The sequence below is a fragment of the Aspergillus sclerotioniger genome, assembly GCF_003184525.1.
Source record: "Aspergillus sclerotioniger CBS 115572 chromosome Unknown BO94scaffold_10, whole genome shotgun sequence".
Classification (NCBI taxonomy): domain Eukaryota; kingdom Fungi; phylum Ascomycota; class Eurotiomycetes; order Eurotiales; family Aspergillaceae; genus Aspergillus; species Aspergillus sclerotioniger.
Window position 1 is genome coordinate 366,455 of NW_020291000.1, and position 13,024 is coordinate 379,478.

Genomic DNA, 13,024 nt, shown 5'->3' on the forward strand with positions numbered 1-13,024 from the left:
ACATTCCGATGTCGCGGGAAGGCGCAGAGGCAAAACTCGACCTCATCACGGTCGGACCATGATTTTTATAAAGGCCGGCTGTACGACGCAACTGAGATTGTTCCTCCGATCATAATTGACCATGTTTGGACGAACCATTGCCCGTCAGCTCTCCCCGACGGCTTTGCGCCGGTCGGTATCCACCTCGGCCGGCTCCGGACTCCAGATCAACTCGGATTGTCTGCTGGAAACAATTCATCGCACTTGTGAATGGGGTGCCGCCCATCGCTATGGCGAGTAGGTAATCCTCCACTTCTGTCAGACCCATCATCTGACCGAATTCCAGTGACCCGACCGAAACGGGCATGGCGTGACTCTGTCTGACTGACGACGATGCCAAAGTGCGACGATGGCTGCAAGATGAAGTGGAGAAGCTCGACTGCAAGGTTACTATCGATCATATGTGCAACATGTTTGCCAAACAGCAAGGATCTTTGGGATCGCCCGCGCCTATGACGGCCATGGGAAGCCATCTCGACACCCAGCCCCGGGGCGGTCGCTACGACGGCATCCTCGGTGTCATCGCCGCCCTGGAGGTCTTACGAACCATGAAAGAGCATGGATATCGCACTAACTATGACATCGGGCTGGTGAACTGGACCAAGTAGGTCTTTCCAGTGTCTAGGATGAATTGATTGCTAACTATCGTGTACAGCGAGGAAGGGGCCCGATTCCCCAAGTCGATGTGCTCGTCGGGTGTCTGGGCCGGGGCCGTTCCCGTGGAGAGCGCCTGGGGATTGACCGACATCTTCAACCCGGCTGTCACCCTGCGCTCCGAGCTCGAACGCCACGGCTTTTTCGGGCAGGTCGCCTGCTCCTAGATCCCACCACCGGATACCCCTTGGGAGCACACTTTGAACTCCATATTGAACAGGGCCCTATCTTGGAAGAGGCTGGCAAGTCTGTAGGGGTGGTGCGCGGTGCCCAGGGATACCGCTGGCTTACCATCACCGTGGCTGGTCGCGATGCCCACACCGGCACGACACCACTGGCGGCGCGTCGGGATCCGTTGCTGGCCGCGTCCAAGATGATCGTGGCTTCCAACGCAGTGGCGAAGAAGTACAGCGCACTCGCTTCCACGGGGGTCTTGAAGCTGCCACGCAGCTCGTCAACCAACACGGTCGCGTCGGGTGTGACCTTTACTCTCGACATTCGCCATCCCCAGAATCATATCGTGCATGCCGTCCAGGATGAATGCCTGCAGGCGTTTGCGGACATCGCTCGTGAGGACGGCAAGGGCGTGTCATTCCATTGGACACTGGATACCGACTCCGCGGCAGTGGAGTTTGACGAGAACTGCCTCACGGCCGTCAAAAACGCGGCCACACACTTGGTTGGTGCACACAAGTGGATTGAAATCACCAGCGGTGCAGGCCATGACAGCGTCTACACTAGTCGACACTGTCCCACTGCCATGATCTTTGTTCCGTGCAAGGAGGGGGTGAGCCATCATCCCGAGGAATACTGCAGTCCAGCCGATTGGTAAGTCGCTTTCTCGTGGATGTTATGCTGTACTGACTCTGCATAGTGCTCTCGGCACGCAAACTCTGCTGGAGACAGTCGTCAACTATGACCGGATGAGAAGAGAGCAGAGCTAGGCATCACCCACAGCTACCTGAACTGACTATCATTAATAACATCATGACCCACCAATATAATATTAATCACGATCCCTTCGCTTCACGCCAATGCCCATCGGTGGACGCCTGCTACGTCGCCATTATCGATTGTCTGGGCCATCGTAACTTCATGCCGACCAAGACGCGGTCTATGTAACCTGGCTACATCATCTGCTGTGCTTTAAAACACCCAGCCCTCTTTGTCTTACTACGCCGAGAATTGTTCGTAGCCATGCGACTTCGCGAGCATAACAAGGTTGATCCCGGAGGGTATCCAGCACAATTCCCAATGCAGGGGAAACCGCGAGCGGCCCGGCCAGGAGCTGTTCATCCTGCAGGATGTATTCGGTTGATTGACAGACATGGTGAGCCATGGAAAGATAGTCCCGACGATGACCGAGAGCAGGCAGCGTCGGGTGAACGGCAACGGTAGAAGAAGCCATGGAGCTGTTGAGGATAGCCAGACCAGCGTACAGATGACAGAGGCCGGACCAAAGCATGACTCGCACTGCCCACAGGAGGATCAGGGTAGTGGCGCATTCCTGGCTCGGAAAACAGAACACCACTGAAAATGGGGTCTCTGCGCCAGCAGAATCGGTTGAGGTATACTTCATCTGGGATGGCACAGGCCAGTACAGCGGACCTGGCGTGGCATCCTGCATTTTATCCCAGACCAGATCCAGTTCCTCGTCAATTTGCCAACACTCGTGGATCAGCTCGTGATATAGGTCGCCCTGGTCCTCCGGACCCAGAGAATACAAGACGCTCACGCGTTGCAGGATCTTGGGGCTTTTTGCGAGACAATCCACGACTCTACTCATGAAGGTTTTTGGGATCAGTTCCCAGGGCTGCTCCATCCACGCCGCATCGAACATGAAACTTGGAGCTTGGTGTTCTAACGCGTACAATATCTAAATGCCTCAGCAAGATGGAAAGGAATATTAGCACCTAAACAGGATATCAAAGGCTTACCGCAGGCATTCGGACCCCAAGAAATAATTGATGGCCCGCACCTGTACAATGCGCCTGGATACCGCGAGCTTGAACCAACGCGAGAAGGCCCTGGCAGTGGCCGAAATAACCCTCTGAACCTGCACTGGGGCATTCCATCGCCTCATACAGACTGAGGGCCATACAGGCTGCCAGAGTACCATCATCGTGGACGAGGTGGCGGTTCCATAATGCACTCTGCAGCTGTCGCAGGCCCTGGGTGTAGAGGTTGAGACTTTCTCGGATTAGGGCCGGATCTCGAAATCGGTGCCCGATGGCTGAGGCCGCGACGGCTGCTCCTGCGATTTGCAGGGCCTTGCCTCTTGTCGGCAGCTCCGCCAACAAGGGCATCCATGAGCGCGGAAGGGAAGATGACTGTGACGCGGGAAGACAGTTGGAGAGAAAGCTCAAAACCAGATTGTGGCACTCATTCTGAGTCTGAATCGTGGCGTATGCTGGCCCTCGCTCTGTTAAGGGATAGGCCGCTGGCAACGGCAGACACTCCTCGACTCCATTATCGGAGAGCTCTGCAGGTGAACTCCGTTCGGAGGGAGAGGATCGCAGAAAGATGTGTTTCTTGGTGGGTGCAGCATCCGGCTGGACTAACACAAAGACCCTTTCCCTCTGGTAGCCACCACACACTCGGTTCAACCGCGTACACTGGCCACACGGCTGTCGACGATCGCACTATTTTCTCAGCCCGGCGTCTATACAAGAGAAGAATTAGCACCTACCGCAATTTTCCGCGCCCGACAGGTATTGCAGCCTTTGGATTTTCCTGCTACCCCCACCATACCAGCGGCTAGTGAAGTGTCGGTATGGCAATCGAGATGGATCAATCTCGTCGTCTAATCTCTCACCCTTTGATGTGGATAGCCATGGGTGAAGAGTGAGTCAAATGGATCCAGATTGCGGCTGGAGAATTAGCTGCAGCCCAATCTTACCCCAATCCGGCCCCATCCTGCGATGTGCCAATCAGGAAGGGGGCGCAGTGCAGAAGTGGGGCTTGACATGCGATGCGCTAGGCCCAAAAGGGTGTTCATCTTGCGAGCTTATTTTCTGGCTCGGACGGGGCATCAACCATAGGGCTATATAAGAGGCACTGGACACCATGAGAGCAGAACAGATGAACTGCAGAGAATTTGTCTAATTGCACCTATTTTAGACCAGCATCAGATATCTTCATACTTGTGATATATATTTCATACCCATCATAGTCAGTCTGCTTATCGATCAACATGTTCAACGACCACTCAAGAACGAGCATCGCAATCATCGTGTTCTACATCCCCGCCTTTGTCCTCGCCGCCTACCATGCATTTTACCGACACAAGCGACCTCGTCTATCATGGATCATTCTACTGCTTTTCTGTGCTAGTGAGTGACCAAACATCATTATCGGGTCTCTTTAGCTGACGTCAACTTCTAGTTCGACTCGCTGCTGGCATTGTGGTGATTCTTTATGAGCATAAACCTCGCACGGGACTCATGGTTGCGTCGATCATTCTATTAAATGCGGGCGTGTCTCCCTTGCTCGCAGCCACCTTGGGCTTCCTTCGAATCATGTAAGACTACACCCACGGAGACTAGACAGCTCACTGACACGCCCCAGACTAGTCCATGAACCAAAGGTGAACCCGCGGATTGGTCGGTGGTTACTCATCTCTCGTCTCCTATTCTTCGCGGGACTTGGTCTTCAAATCGCAGGTGGCTGTCTAGAGGGCAGCGACAGCACCAGCGATGTCGAAACAGGTGTCAAGCTCGTCAAAGCGGGTTATAGTTGTATGGTGGTCTTTGTGGCTTGCTTAATCGCCGTGCAAGCCTATTTCTGGATGCACCGTGAGGAGATTTCCCAGTTAAGCCAAACCGTAAGCACTAACCACTGATCAATCACCCTCAATGGAGCTAACCGGTCACAGATTCTCCAAGCTTTGGCTCTAGCCCTCCCATTCATTGTTGTTCGTATTACCTACCTCTTTCTTTCCGTATTTCAGGCAACGGATCTTCGCTGGAATGACTTGGTTGGACCCATTGCTCCGTTTCTGCTCATGGGGTTGTTGATGGAATATGCCGTGGTGTGCATATATCTTGCTACTGGGTTTGTTATTCCTAGTTGGAGGAGTATGAAAGGAGACAGTGTTGTTTCTGGTTCTGGGTACCCATTGGTAGAAGATTGTTGAATACATGCCGATGTGACGGATGGTGCATTTCTAACTTGATACATTTTACCTGCGAGGCACTCATTTCAGTCTCATATTATATACACCAACCCACTTCTATATCGCACGTCCAAACAAATACATACTTATCCCCAAACCAAGTAATATCTCCCACCCATGAAATCAATCCCGCTCCAAATTCTCCAAAATCCAATCCACCTCCTCGCCCGCAACCTCCAATGCATGTTCCGGTGCATACTTAGGCTTCCACCCAATCTGCAACCCATGTTTCGCCTCCATCACACAACTAGAAAATCATAATCAGCACATCCCGCAACCCGTATCAAAGAATAGATAGGATGAACTCACCTGCCCCCCATCTCAACCCTGACAAAATCCTTCGGCCGTCCCAACGCCTCCCCAATCTTCTCCAACGCCTCATCATCCGCATCCACGACCGTCGCATCATCAACCACCCCGCGTTCAGCCAATCGCTTCCCCATAGCCGCGTACAAATCATCCCACGCTACACTCCCCGATGCGGCGAGGTAGTACCCGTTTTTGCCGTGGCCGAGGGCATCCGTTCCCTGGAGCATGTTCCGGAGAAGTTCAAGATACAAGCTCACTGTATCTTGGATGTGAGAGACGGGCCAGACCTGCACATTAATATTATCAGAATCCTTAAACTTCTTGATGGAATATTCTGGATAGTAAAGACGTGGGGAGAAAAGACATACCGCACGTCCAGCACCATCATCAACCCTAAACACCCTCCTCGTCCTCATCGCAGCCTTCACCACCGCAACCGTCTGAATAGAAATCCTATTCCCGAACCCCTCCCCCTTACCGTATACAATACAAGGAATGAAAATGTAGCTCTTCACTCCGTGTTTCTCTGCAGTATTGATAATCGTGCTGTTGACTTTGAGGGCCTGTTACATACATCCTCATCATTAGTATCAACCCCAAAATCAACACAAAACAATACCCACCTCCTTAATAAAAGGATTCCCCACCCTCCCCCCCGCCAGCCCCTGCATCTCATACACCTCTTCCCCATTTCCATCCCCAAAAGATCCCTCTGTTGGATGCCCCGCATGCCCACTAAACAACTTCGCTCCCGTCGTATGCAGAAAATGCACCTCCTGCCCCGTAATCTCCTTCACTTTTCCCAGGGCCTCAATCATGGGAACCTGGATTTTGGAACTCGTCGCATCGATAAGGAAATAGATAATGGTGATTTTCTTGTCGATGATGGTTTGGATTAGGGTTGGCGTGTCGGTTAGGTCTAGGGGGAGGGGCACGGCGCCGTATTGTTCGACGGAGTGGGATTGGGAGGGGGTGCGGGTTAGGGCGTAGAGGGTTTTGTAAGGGGGGAGGGATGGGTTAGAGGGCGTGGAGAGGTGGGCGAGGAGGGTGCCGCCGAGGTAGCCGGAGGTGCCGGTTAGGAGGATGTTGTGGGACATTGTTGGGGTGTTGGGGTTGTTGGGGTTGTTGGTGTGGCGGTGGTGTGGGATGAGGGATGAGGTTGTGAGGCAGGGAGGGATGAGGTATTTATAGGTTGGGGATTGGATGTATTTCTAAGGTTGTTGGTGGTATGAGTAATCGACGTTCCCCGATCAGGTAATCGAGAGGCCTAAATGCGGGCACTATCATGATGATGCGGGATGAGTCAGGATGATGCCGAGCAACAGGTATGAGTATCATCATTATTACTTTGCTATCACCATTATCAAGCCCGATTTGCTAGGTACTAGTTATTGAACATTAGTGGCAATTATCAACAGCCCACAAATTACTTTTCTCCCACCCATTCAAACTATCAACCACAGGTGCAGATTGCTCCATCCCAATTCCAGTCCTCTGCGCGTCACACTCAGGCTGGGATACTGTCTACGAACAATTGCACCGCACTCAGGATGCATTCGCTATGCGAGCAGAAAGTGAGACATACATCCCTGCCACACATAGCACACAGAGTACAAGGCTCACAGCATTTTTCAGACATTTGGAATGATCTCATCGAGTCTCGCAAGGGACCTCACACGGAGGACAGGGCTCTGAGCCATGGCAGACTTTGCGGCAATTATGCGGACAAGTCGCGCGCTTCCGATCGCACAACTGCTTGCATGATCCATGGCTGCTTTGGACATTATTCTCACCATCCGGAACAGTACACTTCCAACATGCGCGTTTGCAAGTGTGACCGCAGGGCAACGTTGCTCCACACACAGCCTGGCATTTGAACTCAGGCTTACCGACATCCATATGACAGGCCACTCGGACAGTATGATTGCATCCAGGAACATTCTTCTCGACACGCACCGGACACAACACCAGGGAAAGATCCTGTACCTGCCAGCAGGGGAGTTCGGTCGCAGCATGTCCGCATTTAAGGCAGCGGTTGGCGTCAACAACTTTTACTTGGCAATTCTTAGGGCACTTCGCACCACACAATCTTGGGCAGCCATGGTCACATCCCTTCAAAGGTCTGGAACATGGCTCTTGGCAGTGAACCGCGTCGTGAAGCAATGTTGCATGAAACTTTTGCTTGCACGCATGACCGCATTGCAGTCGATCCACGCAGGGCTGGTTGCAACCACCTTCTGGAGAATACTGCATGAAATGATCGGCCTCTGACACCGCGATAGCAAACTCCGGATGGCGAGGGCATTGTAGTTCGAGATGAGTTCCAAAATTGCCGTTGCTTTTCAAAATATCCACCACTTGCTGCCACATTGCCACATTCGCAGAGGTTGCCGAGTTTCCAATAATGTACATGCCGTGCTTGGCACGCGAGAGCAGTACATTGATGCGGTTGGATGTTCTCAAAAATCCGCACCGTCTCTGTGCATTGCTTCTCACCAGAGAAATTACTACCACCTTGGCCTCCTCACCCTGAAAATTATCAATGGTCGCAGCGCGAACAACCTGCAGTGCGGTAGTCCTGGAAACAGGAACATGCTTATCACCATTTACGCCCGCAGCATTCAGGTCTTCTTCGTCTCTTTCGCCGAGGACAATGCAGACGGATTCCCCCAGTCTGCAACGGAGGAGGTGAAGCTGCCCAAGGTAGGGAGTAAGCACGGCGATATCGCCGGCATTGTATGAGCCTTGTCGGAGAAGGTGGCTCACCAGTGCTGTCGTCATCTCCACCTCAAACGGGTTCGAATATGATGTGCTTAACTCATCGGCGGAATTATCAGCTTCGGGATGCTGATGATCGAACCAAAACAGCCGTCGGCGCATTCCGCATACCTCAGGATATTGTAGCACCGACGGGGAATCTTCCAAACAAGGGTACAAGGTATCTCGAACCAGTTGAGCTATTGATGGGTGCATTCGGCGCTGGGTTTCCAACGTGCTAAACGGGATCTGGATGCCCCCGTCATCAGGATCTACCAGCCTCTCAAACAAAGATCGGTCCAAGGAGTACTGCTCCCCGCCTCGGTCGTTCTCTCGGGATAGATTGTAGTCTTGAATCTGTGGGCGAAGCTGCTGGTGATCACCGATGAGAATGGCATGCTCAATCGAAGGCAGTAGGGCCGTCAGAAGGTGCGCTTCCAGCACTTTTCCAGCTTCTTCGCACAGCACCACCTTTGACTGAAGGCGTTGGAGCATTTTGAGATTCCCCGCGAGACCGGATGTCGTGACACCTATGACTTCTGCCTCGCGGAGACATCGCAAATCAATCTCAGTCCGCAGGTCTTTCAGTTTTTGCTTAGCCTTGCGCTGCTTGGTTACGAGGTCCTTCGCCTTGTCATGTGTTTGACGCCGATACTCTTCGAGCCAGTACTGGTAAATGATCCGTCGCTCTTGAGCACTCATAGAGTCGAGGCTCTCATCCCGGAGACTCTCAACAGACCGTGGTTTTCCTTTTGATTGGTGACCTGCGTTGACCCACTGCTGGAATAGGTTGCGTTGCTTGTGTTGTGCCTTTTGAAAGCCTTCTTCATCATCATTGAGCAGCTGAGAATAATGCGTAGGGTTGTAATTCCGGAGGAACTGTTTGAGGTCGCTTTCTGAGACCTTGGAATGCAACTTCAGATTAACAAAAGCCCTCTGATAATCTTCCAGCTGATTGTGAATTTCCCACGCATCGCTCCTTTCGGCCTTTGTCCGAGTCTTCTTTTGGACCAATGTACGCAGGCTGTATCGGCTCACGAGTTCTGATTCCGAGCGGGATCCGATCCGAACAATCCGCGTGATAACGCCCCTGTCCATAAGGTCCTCAAGTAATTGGTCAAGGGCATGGTTTGTATAGCAGACGCAGATGATCGGTCCGATATTACCCTTGGCTTTACCTCCGTTTGCCAACAGCACTTTAATGAGAGCAACTCCCGTATAGCTTTTTCCGGTGCCTGGGGGGCCCTGTATCAGACCGATTCTACGCTGTAACGTATCGACCAGTGCCATAGCTTGGGTCTTGTCCAACGCAGAGCGTTCCTGAAGTTTGCGGAGGTCAAACGCCTGGCCCGGACGGAGCCGCAGGCGTGTTTGGTCCGTCATCAAGCAGCTTAGATCGAAGCTAAATCCTGGCTTAAGAGCATAGGCCGGGGGAGGCACTATAAATTGGTCGCTGTTCCCAAAAGATACCGGCGCCAAGAGACTTGCGAAAGGCAGATCGTCGCTTTTCTTCATCCTCTGCAATGCGTGCAAGGTCGGGCCAAATGCAGGCCACAGAATGCCGGGAAATTCCACGAGGGTAAGTTGCAACGTTGCGCCGCGCGGGCGATAGCGGTCGAGGATAAACTGCACATTGTCTCCACTAGGGTCGATGAGCTCCAACGCCACGGTCGCGGTATCCTTCTTATTCCATAGAGAGGGCCAGGGCTTCGGACGTTGCTTTCCTGTCGCCCACCTAGGGGGCTGAGTTGCAGTACAAAAAAGAATATCACCCCGCATATCTACAAGGCATAGGAAGGCCCCTCCCTGCAGGCGCTTAGATTGAATCCACCACTCCTCTCGCTGCTTGACATCCAGATGTTGGACATGATCCAATTGATGGAATTGGACAACGAATTCGAGACCTACATGTCGGTTGAAAGACAAGGCAGCGATCCTCATGCTAGAATAAGTATACGTTCGAAGTTGGTTCTTTGCTTTCCCCCTGGTTGATGGCCGAAGCAGGGCGCGGATGACATGTTTCATTTGACCGACAGTATCCTCTCTGAATAATCGAAAGTTCCGGTCAAGCAGACCAGGGACGCCATCGAGGTGCCATTGTTGAGGGTCTCTCACGGGCAGATACTCGGTATGCGGAGACGATATCTCTTCGAATGTCGGTAAAATCCGAATAGCACAGATGTCCGTGGAATCATTATTGTGACGCCCACCCGGGGAAGCTTGGATCACTGCTTGGAGCTTGCTCACATCTTGATCAACCAGTCTTTTTGCTTCCTGGAGAAAGGTACCCAGTTGGTTTCCCAATGGGCGTGCATGTGCTGGCTGCAGTGGAATATGTTGTCTCCAGATGCGAAAGTCACTCTCGCTACCGGTCAATTCAGCCTTATTTGTCGGTTTGCTTTTGTATTTATTGTTCGTGTTCAGTTTCTTGGGAATGATGTGTGAAAACTTGCATTTGCGAAACCCGCACTGCCCGTCCCGGGCAAATTCGCGACATATCCTGAGCCGGTCAGCACGAAGCCTCTCATGACGGTATTCTGACATACTCTTGACTTGCCATGGCGATCTCCGCTCAGTATTAACCGGCCGAAGATGCCGTAGCAAGGACACAGCCTGAACGGTCAAGAAATCACGCCCAACCGACAGGACGAAACCGTGCGATCCCAAATCTAGGTGAGCACGTCTCTTGAGCAGGATGGTTTTGTAGTGGAGTGGATAAGAGGGAGAGGGCAAAGTCTCAACTTCGACGGGAGAAAGAAAGGCAGGGTGTGTTTCTCACAACTGGGACCGAAACAGCCAGGGGAGCGCATTGTTGCAAGAAGAGTGAAGGTTGAAGAAATTGCACCTCGTCAGTGAATTGATAAACACTTCCGGCTGTTCTCCCCAATACTCACATCTTTCATGGGATTGTGCCATTGGACTGGCAGTATAAGTGTGGGAATAACTAATCCCCAACACAAGGTTTGCTCGTGAGGGCATTTCCTCATGCTACCCTGCTCTGGCTGATGAATACTTAAGATGGCTTGATAATGTCGGAAGTACCAGGAGGCTTTGAAACTACTTTTGTCCTTTCCCCGCTTCATCATGATTCCTCTCCGTGCAACTGTGCTGTGTTGTCATGGGGTGGAGGGAAGCCATAATGCTCCTGTTCTTTCACCGATCCAATTGTGACCGCATCATAAGCAAGGTGTCAGTGTCTTGATATCGTGTGACGTATAGCACGAAGATGATTAGGCATCAGGCGGCAACTCAGGGCCGAGCTCGTTACTTGCCTAATACGGTAAAGATTCCGCTCTTTGCCTGCCTCTTTGGGCGACAGATCTGAACGCTGAATGCCAGCTGCAGATGCATCCATAAGGACTGACATATAAAGGCATACCTTTCTGTTTCCCTCTGCTTCATTCCACTCATCTCCCAGAACATCGAGCATGCTCGACAAAACCCACTAAAATGGCGCTTTCACTGATACTCGCAACACTTTTCACCTACTTCTTGGTGAGGCCGCTGGTCTCCTACCTCTATGATGCCAAAAGCCTTCGTAAATACCCAAACGTGAACTTTCTGGCCGGGTTTACCAGTCTCGCTTATGTCTGGGAGCGTCGGCGCAGTTTCCGAACCAGACACTTACATCTCCAACATCAACACCACCCCATCCTTCGTCTCGGGCCCAATACCCTTTCCTTTGCCGATACGAGAGCGATCAAAGATATCTATGGCCATGGTACCCCTTGTCGGAAGGACGATGTGTACATCTTGACGATAGGCAGCCATGCACATGTTCTTAATGTACTGGATCGAGAGGATCACGCACGGAAGCGCCGCATGTTGTCCCACGCCTTTGCGACCCGCAATCTCGAGCACTGGGAGTTCAAGATCAGCGACAAGATCAGAAGGCTTATCACTCAGCTAGACCAGCGATGTACGTTGCCCTTGTCGGTCGGCGAGCAGGTCATACCTTCCGATCTGACTCTCAATTTCCGCCTGTGGTCAAATCTTTTCACCATCGATGCCATCGCCGACATTGCATTGAGCGAACAGCTTGGGATGCTGGATTCCGGTACGGATATGATGCAGGTTAACGGATTGAATCGGCGCCTCAGCTATATCGAGAGCTTGCATGCGGGAAATCACGTTACCTCCCTCTTTTTCGGTGCAGCCGATTGGTTCTCACTGTTCAAAACTCTGTCAAGCCTCCTTTCTCCGCATTGGCGCAAGCAATGGAACCATGCCCAGGCTTTTGGTGGGATTGCCAGTGCCCTCGCAGGAAAAAGACTGCAAAAACACGAGGATGGCGACCGGCTGAGTGATATCTTTGCATGTCTGATTGAAGACAAGGCGGGTAAATCCCGATGCCTTGACCGGGGTGAGATTGAAGCTGAGACACACCTTCTCCGTATGGTCACCCAATTGTAAGCGTGATCAGCCGTACTGATGATCTTCACAGTCGATGCCGGCTCCGATACAACAGCAATAGCTCTAACCCATGCCCTGTACTACCTACTTAAGCACCCACACTGCCTGGCCGAGCTCAGGAAAGAGGTGGATGATGCACTGTCTGGAGACACCATCGCATCATATGAAAAGGTGAGGAATCTACCATATTTGAAGGCATGTCTCGAAGAATCACTGCGCCTCTCACCCCCCGTTTCACGCGGTCTCGAGCGAAGAACTCCCCCGGAAGGTATGCGGATCATGGGGGAAATGATTCCTGGTGATGTCGCGGTATCTGTTCCGACCTACGTTGCCCACCGCGATCCACTACTCTTCCCAGACCCGGATGCGTACCGCCCAGGGAGATGGCTCGACAACACCGAACAGACCAAGCAAATGCGAGAGGCATTCATACCATTTAGCACAGGCGCCCGTGGGTGCATTGGAAGAAACATTACAATGATTGAGCAGCAGATCTGCATCGCCACGTTGGTGCATAGATATGCTTTTGCATTACCGTCACCGGACTGGACCCTGGACTGGCATGAGGCATTCCTCCTGTGGCCGAGTCAAATGCCACTGAGGATCTGGAGAAGGGATGTTTGAGGGCCCAGGATTGGACAACATCACATGGGTGGGGAATATTATTTCGATTTATTC

At 52.2% G+C, this 13,024-nt stretch overlaps 6 protein-coding genes across 6 annotated transcripts; 3 read left to right on the forward strand and 3 right to left on the reverse strand.

Annotated features, from left to right (window-relative positions):
• Positions 1-121: 121 nt before the first annotated feature.
• Positions 122-1,637, forward strand: BO94DRAFT_555548 (M20 family metallo-hydrolase; the record flags this gene model as incomplete). Its single annotated transcript, XM_025613809.1, has 5 exons — positions 122-254; positions 382-643; positions 695-845; positions 914-1,521; positions 1,568-1,637. The coding sequence occupies 5 exons, from the start codon at positions 122-124 to the stop codon at positions 1,635-1,637; spliced, it is 1,224 nt and encodes a 407-aa protein (XP_025468752.1).
• Positions 1,638-1,825: 188 nt separating this feature from the next.
• Positions 1,826-3,493, reverse strand: BO94DRAFT_565032 (C6 zinc finger domain-containing protein; the record flags this gene model as incomplete). Its single annotated transcript, XM_025614469.1, has 3 exons — positions 3,362-3,493; positions 2,631-3,320; positions 1,826-2,569 (listed from the first exon to the last, which is right to left on the reverse strand). Exons 1-3 carry the CDS (start codon positions 3,440-3,442, stop codon positions 1,826-1,828), a joined length of 1,515 nt encoding a protein of 504 aa, XP_025468753.1. The 5' UTR covers positions 3,443-3,493.
• Positions 3,494-3,670: 177 nt separating this feature from the next.
• On the forward strand, positions 3,671-4,997 carry BO94DRAFT_23589 (uncharacterized protein). The gene is made up of 4 exons (XM_025606325.1): positions 3,671-4,025; positions 4,078-4,213; positions 4,261-4,516; positions 4,568-4,997. Exons 1-4 carry the CDS (start codon positions 3,887-3,889, stop codon positions 4,826-4,828), a joined length of 792 nt encoding a protein of 263 aa, XP_025468754.1. The 5' UTR covers positions 3,671-3,886; the 3' UTR covers positions 4,829-4,997.
• On the reverse strand, positions 4,854-6,320 carry BO94DRAFT_489770 (NAD dependent epimerase/dehydratase family protein). Its single transcript, XM_025609098.1, has 4 exons — positions 5,800-6,320; positions 5,545-5,739; positions 5,177-5,463; positions 4,854-5,114 (listed from the first exon to the last, which is right to left on the reverse strand). The coding sequence occupies exons 1-4, from the start codon at positions 6,271-6,273 to the stop codon at positions 4,991-4,993; spliced, it is 1,080 nt and encodes a 359-aa protein (XP_025468755.1). The 5' UTR covers positions 6,274-6,320; the 3' UTR covers positions 4,854-4,990.
• A 351-nt stretch (positions 6,321-6,671) lies between these two features.
• BO94DRAFT_23654 (putative NF-X1 finger and helicase domain protein) lies at positions 6,672-10,637 on the reverse strand. Its single transcript, XM_025606330.1, has 2 exons — positions 10,480-10,637; positions 6,672-10,433 (listed from the first exon to the last, which is right to left on the reverse strand). The coding sequence occupies exons 1-2, from the start codon at positions 10,491-10,493 to the stop codon at positions 6,827-6,829; spliced, it is 3,621 nt and encodes a 1,206-aa protein (XP_025468756.1). The 5' UTR covers positions 10,494-10,637; the 3' UTR covers positions 6,672-6,826.
• Positions 10,638-11,350: 713 nt separating this feature from the next.
• BO94DRAFT_489772 (cytochrome P450) lies at positions 11,351-12,999 on the forward strand. Its single transcript, XM_025609099.1, has 2 exons — positions 11,351-12,326; positions 12,378-12,999. Exons 1-2 carry the CDS (start codon positions 11,384-11,386, stop codon positions 12,968-12,970), a joined length of 1,536 nt encoding a protein of 511 aa, XP_025468757.1. The 5' UTR covers positions 11,351-11,383; the 3' UTR covers positions 12,971-12,999.
• Positions 13,000-13,024: the final 25 nt, after the last annotated feature.